Source organism: Nicotiana tomentosiformis, chromosome 11, assembly GCF_000390325.3.
Source record: "Nicotiana tomentosiformis chromosome 11, ASM39032v3, whole genome shotgun sequence".
Taxonomy (NCBI): domain Eukaryota; kingdom Viridiplantae; phylum Streptophyta; class Magnoliopsida; order Solanales; family Solanaceae; genus Nicotiana; species Nicotiana tomentosiformis.
Genome location: NC_090822.1, coordinates 98,113,431 through 98,127,905, shown reverse-complemented (window position 1 = coordinate 98,127,905; position 14,475 = coordinate 98,113,431). Strand labels below are relative to the sequence as shown.

The window sequence follows — 14,475 nt, the reverse complement described above, 5'->3', positions numbered from 1 at the left end:
ATCCTAATGTGCATTTAGCACTGGAAAGCGTATTCTTGATTCATTTAGGAGTTCATTGACTCCTAAATTGGTGGAAGTTCTAGTGTGCCTTCAAGATTGGCTTCGGAGTGAGCCATTACCTGTAAGTGTTGAGGAAGATTTAGATGTTCTCGAGCAACTAGAACAAGGTAGTAATATTTTAATTTGTTTGATTGTATATTATTTTTATAAATAGTTTATTTAATATTTTTGTTGTTTGACTTGTTAATATATATTCTCATAGATTTTGCCAAACTTGGAAACGAACCTTGCGATGATGTGTAGCATCTTAGATAGTTGTGAGTTAAAACTTTGGTAAGTTAATTATTAAACTTATATAATACATAGTATGCAGTAGTAAGAATTAACTTGACTTAATATTTTTTTCTTTTTATGTTTAATAGGTGTAACCATGCCTCGACTTTGTGGTCTCAAAGCTATCTCACATGTTTGGAGTCACTATGAAAGGATTGTAGAAGGTGATGATGGATGGTGGAAAGTAAGATGTAGTCATTGTCATCTTGTTTTATGTTACAATGCAGGACAAACTAGTACTAAGTCCTTAATGAGGCATGTTGAGCGTTGTTTGGAGCGCAATTTGGTGAAGCCTATAAGGATTGAGTAGTTGTTGTCTTGTTATTTTGCTAACTTGAATTTGAACTATTAGTATTATGCTTGGACTTGTTAATCTTAAGGTAAAATTGCTACTACTTTATATTGTTATTAATGTATTGGGACAACTGTTGTTGAAGAATTAATACTATTTCAGTTGTGTTTGGACTTTAGACAACTATTGAATTACTAGTACTCTTGTTGCTCTTGATTATGGTTTGGCAGAAAACCAAAAAATTGTTATTTATGTTCCTGTTAACTGCTATTGTACTGCCTAGATTTTGCTTTCTTTTGTGATCTCACTTATTGAGCTTGACTAGTAAAAAGTCCATTGTCTGCAGTTCAGGCCTTTGCTATATGCTTGAGTAGCTTTGAAACTTCCAATTTCTTGATGTATTCTGAATTGGCTTTTGCAGCAAGAATTAATTAATTGACGTTCTTGGAACTTAGAGGGGTACTGTAATGAAATGGGATTCCTGAGCAGTCTCAAGTTTTTTGTATTTATAGGGCGTATGATAGAAAGTTGTTGTTATGTCAATAGTTTATTTTATACATTCCTTTTTTGATTTTGTGTTCACATCATGTGAAGGCATTGGAGAATTATTAATTGTCATCTGATGCAACCTTTTGTTGTTGATTTTTTAATGGAAATGGAATCTCAACTTGCTTGACTTGTAATTTAGCACTGTTGGGAATTCTTGGCTTTGGAATTGGATTCTTGCTTAGTTTTTTTATTGAATTTTATTTCTTCATCTTCTCTGAGCCCACTGACGTTGAGGTATTTAATAAGAAGAGTTAAAGAGTTGCAGATGTACTGTATAGAAGCAGAAGCAAATGTTGTCAAATTGTTTCAATTTGTCAAAATGAAGCTTCAAATATTAGTTGTGGCTAGAACGCAGAAATTAGTATACTATATGTGAATTGTCTTCTCTTTTTTGCTTAACTTTAGATTGAGTTATCTTATCGGGTAAACCTATAATCGAACTGATAATGATCGATAGCCGGTTAACCGATAACTGATATCTTATCAGTTCGGTTATCGGTTTTCCATATTTGTAAACCGTTAACCGATACGCTAAACCGATAATATTTATAACCGAACCGAACAGACCGATGCCCACCCCTAACTAGATGAAGTCCCTAGCAATCTCTTATAAAAACCCATTATTTCTTGCTCGTTGCCTGTTGTAATTCTTATCATACTTCCATCTTCAGCTGTGAGGAGCTTGATTTGATTTTGTGAGGTTCTCTCTTTCATGCTGGCAAAAAAAAAAAGTTGTGTTAGAATCCCCTAGTTTAAGCCATTGTACCCTTGATCTTTTCTTAAAGATACTTTTCTCTATCATACTCCATTTCTCAAGCTTCTGTCTAATAGCTTTTTCAGCTTCAAACACATCAACATTTGTGGTGGTGTTTCTCATAGCTGCTTGAATGGTTGCCAACTCATCTCTCATCGTTTTAACATGTGTAGTTATATCTGCAAATTCTTTCCTATTCAAGCCTTTTAAAGTAGCTTTCACAATCTTTAAATTGTACCAAATACCTTTCATATCAACACTTCTGTTTTGCCATCCTTCTTGTACCAATTGAGCAAAATTTGGATATTCAGCTAAGCAATTGTAAAATTTAAAAGGCTTCTTCTTGTTATCCATTGTTATTTCTACCTCTATACTTAGGGGAGAATGGTCTGAGAAGTGAGGATCCATCACTTGGACTTGTATATGAAGCATATCTATCATCCATTCAGCATTTAGAATAGCCCTATCAATCCTGCTATACACATGGCTATTGGTCCATGTATAAGGTCTTCCTACAGTCGGCAATTCAGTTATTTTGCAGTCTTCCATAAAATCCCTTAAATCTTTAACTTCATTATCCTGAACTATAGTGCCATTGACTCTATCATCCATATCCATCATTGCATTGAAATCCCCCATAATTAGCCAAGGCATGTTCATCTGTTCCTTCAACTCCTTTAAAGCAGCCCACAAATGATATCTATGAGCAATTGTGTGAAGCCCATACATAGTAGTGAAAGTAAACTGATTGGTAGAAATAACACTTTACACTAGTCCATGTATGAATTGTGCGTTACTCTGTAAAGTCGTGAACATATCACTATTAGGATCCCACACAATCCATATTCTCCCTCTGCCATTTGATGAGACATTTGAACACCATTTCCAACCAGCTGTAACCTTGTTTATTATATCTTTTACTTTAGTATCTTGAACTCCATGTTCAATAATTGCTATGATAGTTATCTTATTCACCTGTAAGAATACCTTCATCTCCTTTTGCTTATATACTTTATTGAAACCCCTCACATTCCATGTAGATATCTTCATAATGAAATGAGTTGGTGGGGAACCTCTTTTGTACCCTCATTAGTACTTCTTTGTCCTTCAACAGCATCAGCCTAGCTTGTATGATCAGCCTGTGGTTCCTCTCTTAAAGGAGAGAAACCATTGGTAGTGACAAGAGCATATTACTGTGGCCTGGGATAGTTAGCTTGCAGACCTCTTCCACTAGCTTTTTGCCATGGTTCTTTGTCACTATCTAGTGTCCATGGCTTATGTTGCTAAGGTTGAGTTGCTTGTTTGTCCTTAACCTCATCATTCTGCTTGAATTGCCCTCTTGCTACCCATTGTACTGTTGGCTTTTGGGTCTTTGATTGCTGCATATTGGCTCCAGTCTTGTAAGTTCTGTCTTGTTGATTTGGTGCTACAATCTTTTATTTTTGTTGACCATCCCTCTGCCTTACAAACTATGGCTCAGCAACTGCTTGCGTGACAGCACAATCATGCCCAACCATAAGGCATTTATGGTAGTATTGTGGCACCCAATCATACTCTACCACCTGTTCAAATTCTTTTCCATATGGATCCTGCACTATAATGCATTTTGGCAATTTCTTTAAAATATCTATTTCAATTAGAACCCTAGCATATGAGATTCTAGTTGTACTAGATGTACATTCATCAGCATATATAGGGAAACCCAAATCACTCGCAATTCTGCTCAATGTAATCTTACCCCAACAATTCAGAGGCAAGTTTGAAAAACTCACCCACAGTGGTATGGTCTTCAGCACCTCATCATAAAAATTGAAATCAGCAGACCATGATTTGAGGATAATTGGCTTGTTACCGATAGTGTGTGTCCCTGAGTACAATACTTCATTTTTATCCTCCATGGTATTGAACAAAATGACAAAATATCCCTCATTATGATAGTATACTTTTGGTTTAGCAGCAAAGTTTCATTGGGAAGCTATGAACCTTTCCATAGTTCCAATTGACGGGGAGGTGCCAATGACATACAATATAATTGCTTTTTGCCATTTCTCAGTTTCATCGGCCATTTCCTCTTGTTGTAATTAAACCTTTTTAACTCAATTCTGAATCATTAGAGGAATAAAGACCAGGCCCATTCCCCTTGCAGCCATCTTGTTGCCAGCAAACAGGTTCACCCATGGTTTTTATGCCTTCCCATTAGTTAGACCTTCCTTCCCATGTTTCAGTAGATTATCATCTTGTTGCTCCTTGCCCTGTTGCTCCTCCTCTGCAATTGATTTGCCCATGCTAGCAATAGCCCTTTGAGAGGGGATTTGGTCCATCGTCTTAGGCTTCTCAATTATTTTTGTTAGTGTTCGTTTTACAATAAGCAATAGAACAATGTTACCTCTGGGCTAACTGATCCAATCATCCTCAACGTAGCTTTAGGCGTTTAGTTCAGGCCATTGGTACTGGTTTTTCTCGAATTTACTAGTGAATTCAACTTCATGACACTTGATCCTCCTGAATTAGGCATTATCGAGTTTTTTTCTTTTTCGCTAATTAGGGTTTCAGTCGGTGACGAAACCATTCCTTGTCCTCCGCTGCGATTTCCTGACACTACGAAGTCAGCTAGTTGAACCTTCGTTACATTCCATTTTGGTCGTCCTCTCCCCATTTCCGGCCAGCATTGTTTAGCAGGTCGCGCTTAACGTACGCCTAAATAAATATGTCTTTCTTTTGGAAAGAATGAGGAAGTAGTGTAATATAAATTGAAATGGGGAGAGTATTACTTTTTGCAGTTCTTATATTTTTAACTAGTTAGTTAAAAAAATTCACCCGCCTAACCTTAATAGTTTGTAGTCCTCGTCAGTGTATACTTAGTGGGCGTTTGGACATAGGAATTGTAAAATTTCAAAAAAAAGTGATTTATTTTTTCAAGTGAAAATGATATTTGAAAATTAGAGTTGTGTTTGGACATGAATATAATTTTGGGTTATTTTTGAATTTTTATGATCTGAGTGAAAATTTTGAAAATAACTTTTTGGAGTTTTTCAAATTTTCGATAAATTTCAAAATTCATCTTCAAGTGAAAAATTAAAAATTTTATGGCCAAACACTGATTTCGAAAAAAAGTAAAAAATTTCGGGAAAAAAAGTGAAAAAATTCTTTTGTCCAAACGGGCTCTTAGTGAATAACTACTGTATAATGTATACACGCTGATTATAATTATATAATGATCATAAATTGTATACTGGCTAAAATTTGTGAAATTTAAAGACTAAGATTATTTTTTATTGTGAGTTTTGGTGGAATGGTGTGGTGTAAAAGTTCCTTACTTTTACACCGAAAGTTGTGAAATTTGCCAAAATGGAAAGAGAGCGCCAGAGAGATATGGCCCGAATTCGACCTGGGCCAGTCTCGTATTAAATAAAGAACAATTAACTGAATTAGCAACCCATATTAACTATAGACTTATAATAAACCTAATCTCATTTTATTACACTTAATAGCCATGCGGTAATTTTACTTCAGATTTATAGCCACCTCCCTAATATGTCAATTTTCTCCTTTTCTTTACCACGATTTCTCTTTTGTTTTGTAAAAAAAAAAAAAAAAAACAAGCTTTTTTTCCCTTAAATAAATGGGCCAGAATAACCCTTAACTTGGTTTAGCCCAAGCTCTCCATGATAGCCCATTTAAGACTCCATTAGAAGCAAAGCCCAAGATTAGAGAAATGTAAATAATTTATTTTTACCGACTAGTCAATTTTATATTTTTCCCAAAAGATTAGCTCCAGCATCATAGAATTCTGAATTCACAGTAACGCATTTCTTTCTCTTAGTACTTGGTAGCACATGCTAATATTATGCATCTACTGTTTTTACCTTTCGTGAAAAAAGAAAAAAGATTTTCTGATTTTTCTTATTTCTCTAAATTAGGAGGAGCCAAATAAAAACAATAACACTTAAGTGCATCTGACGTAATAAAGGGATTATCATACCAGATCCCATAATTAAGACTTGATTGATAGATTTTGTTTACCCTAAAAAATGAATAACAATTAAATTTGTAAGTGGTTTTAAGGATATGCAGATTAATTCGATACAAACGATAAATTGCGTTATATTAAACAAATAAAGATATAGTAAATTCAAACCACGCGATAATTCCAGCCTTGATGAAATATTCACCCTCGATCCGGACTCACAATGGCCAGGACTGATGAACGAGAATAAGAGCTTTCAATCACAATGAAAATAATAGTATTTTGCTTTGGGATACATGTTACAATATGTTCAATGAATAATTAGACTCCCCTTTATATAGTAGAGGAGTTTTACCCTAAGTACAATTCTATAGAAGGTAAAAATCTCCCGTTTAACTGATTACTGGTTTCTCGTCGGTACATGCCGAGATCTATGCCGTGATACCCGGTTGGTCGCGATTATTACGGCCTTCCGTTAATCGTGTTCGATTGCCCAATAATGCTCTCCGAAGTCTCCTGGGATTTAGACCGATCCCGGGGTCATGGCCTCGATATACTTGAGGGCGGGCGTCGTGCCCCCGATGCGTGACTCGATGAGTCCCTTACCTCGATTCCGGTTCCTTGTCATCGCGTACCTTACTCGATTTATTTTATCAGGAACCGGGCTGGCTTATGGGTCCGGTTTTACTCGTATACAGATAGTCCCCTCGTTTCTCGGAGAGTAAGTTTTACGGAAACGACGAGGAACGACACGAGTTCTTCGATCTCTTCTTCAACACGCTGCGACACAAAACGATTAAGAAACCGAAACGTCCAGTCAGTCGTGTCATTATGACCTCAAATGCATGTCGGCCATCGGTTGGCTGCCCCTGGATGTGAAACGTCATGGAAACCCTATAAATATCCCATTCTTCGTTTATTTTTCACTTTACGTCCTAACATCTACATCGTGCCTTTAGGATTTCATTACCCCTTTTTATACTTTAGCATTTTTACCTTTGTTACTCAAGATTTCTCAGTACGTTGCAAATTTTTTACTTATCCTCTACTCAAGTCAACACATCTGAGCTTTTAACTTTCACCATTTCTCTATCTTTTTCAAGTTTTTTCAGATAACAATGGTAAAAACCTACAAATCTGTTCCCCAAAAGGTCGCTTCTACCTCCCAACCGACTGCCGAAATTAACAAAACCGCTCCCGATGTGGTCGACTTCGAGAGGTCATCCACTAACGTGGCTACCGATGAACCGGCTGCTGAACCTCCCTTGAAGATGTTCATTCCCGGGGGTTGTTCGGTTGCTAACGACTTCAAGGCTGAGAAGCCCTCTTCGGTGCAGGGTCGGCGTGAGGAGGCATCGAGATATATTTGCTCAATCACCGAAGATGACCTTCTCGCAGTCCGAAAGGACTGCAACTGGGCTGACAAGGACATAGTGGTCCCCAACTCTGAGGAGGCCATTACTATACATATTGAGGGATACCTAAGTGTTTACACTTATCTCTTCACACTCGGCCCGGTGGACCCAGTCATTATAGACTTCTACAGGAGGTACGAGGTATGCCTCGGTCAGATCCACCCATCGTTGTGGAGGATCGTAATCCTCCTTTAGTTTTTTGTGAACAAGATCGACTCATATCGGCTCACCATGGATCATCAACTACGTCTGTATAGTCCCCGAATCTTCTGAGGGGGACTGATAAAGCTCGTGCGCCGGGCTAGTAAAGCCTCATTTTCAAGCATCGGGTAAGGACCTTGGACTTGATTTCGGCCGAATTTAGGCCATTCCTCGAGAAGTGGAATGCATAACATAAGTACAACTTTCCTTTAAATGTTGATTTCATGTTCATCTCCCTTTTCCTCATTGGTATTCGTAGCGGTGCAGCTGTTGCTCGAGTCCCAAATGCTATCCTTCGGTTGAAGGAGTGGATCGAAGGCATTGTTTCACAGATGCCCTACTCCAAGCGCTCATGGCGCAAACTCTCTAAAAGCCGTTGGGAGGCCCGTTCCCATGGTAAGATCTCTTTCCCGAATAAGTTGCGTTATGCTTCTTCTTCTAGCATCACGTTCTTATTGCTTTTATTTCCTTTTTGCAGATTTGCCTAAGTCCGTTGAGCTTAGACCTCTGGTCGGGGACGAGGACTTGCCCGCTAATTCTTCTGCTTCGGGGCAGCCCAGAGCCACAACAGGAGATAAGAAAAGGAAGAGGTCCTCGAGTTCCTTGAGCTCGGAGAAAAAGAAACCACGGAGAAGGTTGGTCCGTAAGCCAAAGGAAAGCTCCGGCTCCCAAGTGCCTAACTTGAACTCAATCTTCCACCTCAGGGACGAGCCTGAGGAGGACGAGCTCTTTGTGCCCCACGAGCTGTCTGTCTTCGAGGAATGGATGGCAGCCGAGGGGGAAATAACAGAGGATAATCCCCCCCCCCCCCAAGTTCATGAGGCTAGTACAGAAGTGAGGGCCGAGATCTCTCGAGACGCCGGTTCCCGCCCCACCGGGTGTTATAGATATTTCGGGATTGCCCTCGTTCACATAGTCTATGTTCGATAAAGCCCGAGCGACGAAGGAGCGATCCAATGAAGGGGTTCATGGAGCGGATGATCCCCTCTGATGCTTCTTTGATGGTGTAGACTCAACTGCTTTTGAAGACTTTATCGGGTTGGGTGACTTAGAGGTGCCGAGGAAAAGTTCATCCTCTGAGGTTGGTGGGTTAAACTAAAGCCCGAGGTTGATCAATTGGTTCCCTGCTCCGATCATAGATCCTGCGCGGAAGCGATCAGTTATTATCACCATCCTGGAGGATGCCCTGGTTATTTCTGCCCCTGTCGGGGTGGCTAGCTACCTTCGGTGCCTGGTAAATGAAGAAGACCAGACAAAAATGAACGATGTGGATGCGCCATGCTTGTTCAATGAAGCACAACCATCGGGGTCTTCTCCACCCTCGGATCCGCCGGAATCCTCAGAGCCTTCCTCGTCCTTGGGATATGCCGACTTCTTGCCCTCGGCCTCGAGCCTCTTAACGTTTCTTATCTCGGCTGATAAGTCGAAACTCCGGGCATGAACTTCTTCGAGAGCCTCCCTTCCAGACTACCACTTCACGTAATCGACAATAACTTTCAGGAGGTCCTGAGCTACCTACTTTGTACTGGGCCACCATCTCTTCAACATCGGCCCTGGTTATTTCTGTCACTGACTTGGCCGCTTTAAGCTCCTTGGCAAGTGTATCCCGTTCGGCAATGGCCGAGCCCTGTTGAGACTGGAGGTCTTTGATTTTTTGGGACCGAGCCTGAGCTTTCTCCCTCGCCGCTCGAAGTTGGGCCTCCACCGAGGCCAGCTGCTCCCGGGGAGTCTCCTTTTTCGAATCCAATCGGTTCATTTTTCCCTTCCATTATTTGGCCATGGCCTTGACCTTGTCCATCTCCGCTCGAAGCTGGTCGACCAGATCAACCTTCTATTGGACCTACGGTTCTGACCGTTAGTCACCATGTCTAACTCATCATCACTAACTTCAAAGATCTTTAACCGTTACACCAGGTTGGCATGTTCTTTCTGAGCCGCGTCCAACTCGGCTCGAAGGTTCCTAACTTCTCCTTCACGTTGCTCGCTGAGAAGCTTATACATATCTCTCTTCTCAGCAAGCTCTTTGACCTCGGCCTCGAGTTGGCTAAGCTCATCCCGGTACCGGAGAAAGGTTTCATGATGAATCACCGAGGCCTGCAAAATATGAAAAAGAGAAGGAATTAGAGTCATCAAAAACCCAAATTCAAAGATAAAAGAGTGTGACAACACCTCACCCGGTTCATCGCATGACGAGGCGGTCTCCGGCGAAGATTAGGCTTAGGTGCCTTGTAGATTTTTCTTTGTTTTTGTATATTTTGTTGAGGCCATTTGGCCTTTGTAAAGATCTTTATATATATATATATATACAAGGCTTTTCTTTTTTTCCTATAGCAATTTTTAAGGTTGTTTCTTTTGGCTTTTTCTTTACGATTACAAAGATTTCAAATGCCTTAGCATGTAGTAATAAGGTCTTGTTCGGACATTCGAACAAGGCTTGTTCTCGATGTGATTTTGTTTAGAACTCATGGGGGCTTGGTATAACCGTAAGCTTTCCCTAAAGTGCTTACTTAGAAGTTTTTAAATTATAATTTTGTCGAGGGTAGCCTTTGAACCGGTTTAGTAATTTTGAAGGCCTTATGTTTTAGTTTCGGGTTTCAAATGTCTCCGAGCCATTTCTAGGATGGCCGTAGCCTTTTAAGTTTGGGTATTGCCCAATAGGATTATTACCCCAGGCTTCGATTCCCGAGCCATCCGGGCTTGCCCAGTACGAGAGCTCCCGAATGAGGATGGCCGTGACTTTTAAAGTTCGGGCACTGCCTAATAGGTTTTTGTGTCTTTGGGCTTCAACAGCCCGAGCGGTCCAAGTTTGCCTTGGACGACAGTCCCCGAGTGAGGAGATCTCTTGGATCCGGATAGAGGTGGCGCTTGGGCTCGATGTCCTTAAGGAACAAAATGTAGTAGTTTTTAAGAGACAAAATATGTACTGCAAGGTAAAAGTTTTCTTTCATTTCTGTGCGCAACATACAAGATGGAAAATGTGTACAAGCTTCGTGTTATGGCTTAAGTGATCTATGTGGGCACGACTTATTTGACCGTTTAGCCCTTACAATAAATCCTATCCACCAAGCCCAGACTGTTCGAACACAAAGTTTCCTACCTTGCTAAAATCATTATCAAGAGTGATGGCCCCCAGTATTCGAGGCTGATCATAGAGAGGGCTTGGATATTGTTGATGTGACCCTCGACTCTAGTTCATAGCCGGTATTCAATTCTAAGTTAGCACAATCTAGTGTTGCCTCGTTAAAAACCTTACCGGATAACCCATTTGGGACAAAACCGGTTCAAGGGAAAAAGAGTGCAACGCGTGCTTTCAGGCTTAATAGCTGCATCATTCTTTGGCCATTGCCTGCAAGTTTTAGTTCAATATGTAATATATGTAAAGAAAAGAATGAATGGGGTCGTACCTTAGCAGTAGTACCGTTTTAAGTGGGTCACGTTCTAGTTGTTCGGCAGTTGCTCACCGTTTCTTGCTTCGAATTTGTATGATCCTTTGTAGGGGATCTCGATAATTCGATATGGACCTTCCCAATTCGGTCCTAGCATGCCTTCGTTCGGGTTCCGGTGTTTAGTGTCAATTTTCTTAACACCAGGTCTCCGATATTGAAGTGTCGGAGGTTGGCTCTCTGGTTGTAATACCTTTCGATCCGTTGTTTTTAGGCGGCCAGCTGGACGAGGGCGGTCTCGCGCCTCTCGTCTAACAATTCTAGGCTCGTGCACATGTCCTCATCGTTTGACTCTTCGATCACGTATCGGAACCTAAAACTCGATTCCCTTACTTCGACTGGTATTAGCGCCTCGGCACCGTAAACCAACGAGAACGGGATAGCCCCGGTACTAGATTTGGAGGTCGTTCGATATGCCCATAGGACTTCGGGTAAAATTTCTTTGCATTTCCCTTTGATGTCGGCCAACCTCTTCTTATGATTTTGGAGTATGGTTTTGTTCGTAGACTCTGCCTGCCCATAAGAACAAAAATTAAGAAATTTGAAAGAATCTAAACATGAATTGAACATACCAGTAATGAATAATGCAGGGAAGAATATAGGGTGATGAGGTGAATGCGAGATGATTGAATCAATTTGAGTGCACTGTGTTTGTTTTGGTGTCAACTAGTCAGAGTGTGTAAAGTTTTGAACAGTGGTTAAAGGTCACTACTTATAGTTGGCCGATTTTAGAGCAAGGATTAGCAGCTGAGTGCGGCCGCACAATTTTGTGTATGGTCCGCACTCTTTACCTGTCACCTGCTTCCCTCTTTGTCGATCTGCCGTCCGCACAATTCTGAGTGCGGCTGCATATTTTTTGTGCGGCCACAGATCGGCCATTTCTCAGCAATTCAAACTTCAGAGCGTTTGCAATTTTGTGATCTCTAGTTGTGCGGTCGGATAATGAATTGTGCGGCCGCAGACTCCTTTCTGTTGTGGCCATCAAGATTGTGTGGTTTTATTGTGTGGTCCGCACTTTTTTCCATACTTAGCATTTTTCCTGATCCCACTTCCCGCAAAACACACATATTCCTGCAACATACTTCAAAACCAGTTAGCACAAAACAAGACCTATCTAAAAAAAGAAGAAAAATAAAAATGAAAATAACTATGGGTTGCCTCCCAAGAAGCGTGCCTGATTTAACGTCACGGCACGACGCATATTACCATCAATTACTTGAAATGAATCAATGCCATAACGTGGCCATCATCATCTTTTCCCAAATAATGCTTCACCCTGTGACCATTGACTCTAAACACTTCATCATTTTTATTCTTCAAGTCTAATGCACCAAAGGGTGTCACACTCACAACCTCAAATGGGCCACTCCATTTAGACTTCAACTTTTCCGGAAACATCTGTAACCGAGAATTGAACAATAACACAAGATCACCTTCTTTGAACTCCTTGTTCCGAATGTACTTTTCATGGAGGTACTTCATCTTCTCCTTGTATAAGGAAGAACTTGTATATGCATGGTACCGAAATTCATCAAGCTCATTCAATTGGGCCACCCTTAAGTTGGCGGCGACATCCCACTCAAGATTTAGCTTCTTCAATGCCCACATAGCCTTGTGCTCAAGTTCCACCGGAAGGTAACAAGCTTTCTCGAACACTAACCGGTATGAAGACATCCCAATCGGTGTTTTGTAAGCCGTCCTATAAGCCTATAAAACATCATCAAGTTTCTTTGACCAATTCGTCCCGTTGGCATTCACTGTTTTTGACAAAATACTCTTGATCTCCCGGTTGGAGACTTCCACTTGTCCGCTTGCTTTTGGGTGATAGGGGGTCTTGACTTTGTGAGTGACACCATACTTGGTGAGTAAGGTATCAAAAGCTTTGTTGCAAAAGTGCGATACCCCATCACTTATAATGGCCCTTGGAGTACCAAATCTTGTAAAGATGTTCTTTTTCAAAAATGCCACCACACTTCGAGATTCGTTATTGGGTAGAGCAACAACCTCAACCCACTTTGACACATAGTCCATAGCTACCAAAATGTAGGTATTTCCACAAGAGCTTACGAACGGTCCCATGAAATCAATGTCCCACACATCAAAAATGTAAATTTCCAAGATGGTGGTGAGGGGCATCTCATTTTCTTAGAAATCCCACTTGCTCTTTGACATTCATCACAATGCTTGACTAGATCACTTGCATTCTTGTAGAGAGTAGGCCAATAGAATCCACAACTCAACACTTTCGTCGTCATTCTCGCTCCACCATGGTGACCACCATATGGTGAAGAGTGGCAAGCACCAAGAATTTCCACTTGTTCCTCCTCCGGCACACATCTTTGAATCACGTCGTCGATACAAATCTGGAAGAGGTACGGTTCATCCTAATAGTAGTCAAGGCAATCCCGTTTGAGTTTCTTCCTTTGGTTTGAAGAGAACTCATTCGGTATAATACCACTCACAAGATAATTTGCTAAGTCAGAGAACCATGGAATCTTGGTCATTGAAATAGCTATAAGTTGCTCGTCGAGAAAGGAGACATTGATTTCAAGGCCATCATGTGGCCTCCCCTCCTCCTCCAATCGATACAAGTGGTCTGCCACTTGGTTTTCATTGCCTTTGCGGTCTTGGATTTCTAGATCAAACTCTTGCAATAAAAGCACCCATCTCATTAACCACACCTTTGAATCTTTATTTCTCATCAGGTACCGAAGTGCCACATGATCCGTGTGGACAATCACCTTTGTACCTATTAAGTAAGGGCGAAACTTATCCATAGCAAAAACAATAGCAAGGAGCTCTTTTTCGGTCACCGTGTAATTGATTTGGGCATCGTTCATGGTCTTACTAGAGTAGTAGATCGGATGGAAGATTTTGTTGATATGTTTCCCCAAAGCTGCTCTGACCGCCACATCACTTGCATCACACATGAGCTCAAAAGGTAAGCTCCAATCCGGAGCGGTGATAATGGGAGTAGTTGTCAATTTGGACTTGAGCAATTCAAATGCCTTCATGCAATCCTCGTTGAAATGGAATTTGGCACATTTCTCCAATAGCTTACACAAGGGGTTCACCACTTTGGAAAAATCCTTGATGAAACGGCGGTAGAACCCTCCATGACCCAAGAAACTCCTCACTCCCTTCACGGATGTTGGGGTGAAAGTTTAGAAATCACCTCTATTTTGGCCTTGTCGACCCTAATACTATTCTTTGAAATTTTGTGTCCAAGTACAATGCCTTCATCGACCATGAAGTGACATTTCTTCCAATTGAGTACCAAGTTCGTCTCTTCACATCTTGCCAAGATCTTATTTAAATTTTTCAAGCAATCATCAAAAGAATTCCCGACCACTGAAAAGTCATCCATGAAGACCTCAAGGAAATCCTCCACCATGTTCATGAAGATAGCCATCATACACCATTGAAAAGTCGTCAGTGCATTGCATAAACCAAATGGCATCCGCGAGAATGCGAAAGTACCATAGGGACATGTGAAAGTAGTCTTCTCTTGATCCTCCGGT

The 14,475-nt window shown here is 40.8% G+C and overlaps 1 protein-coding gene across 1 annotated transcript; it reads right to left on the bottom strand.

Moving 5' to 3' along the window:
• Positions 1 to 1,841: 1,841 nt before the first annotated feature.
• Positions 1,842 to 2,657, bottom strand: LOC104089355 (uncharacterized). Its single transcript, XM_009594222.1, has one exon. It carries the CDS (start codon positions 2,655 to 2,657, stop codon positions 1,842 to 1,844), a length of 816 nt encoding a protein of 271 aa, XP_009592517.1.
• Between the last annotated feature and the right edge of the window lie 11,818 nt (positions 2,658 to 14,475).

Excerpts from the sequence above, each read along its gene's own strand:
- LOC104089355 (XM_009594222.1), bottom strand. The coding sequence starts at position 2,657 with ATGTATGGGCTTCACACAATTGCTCATAGATATCATTTGTGGGCTGCT.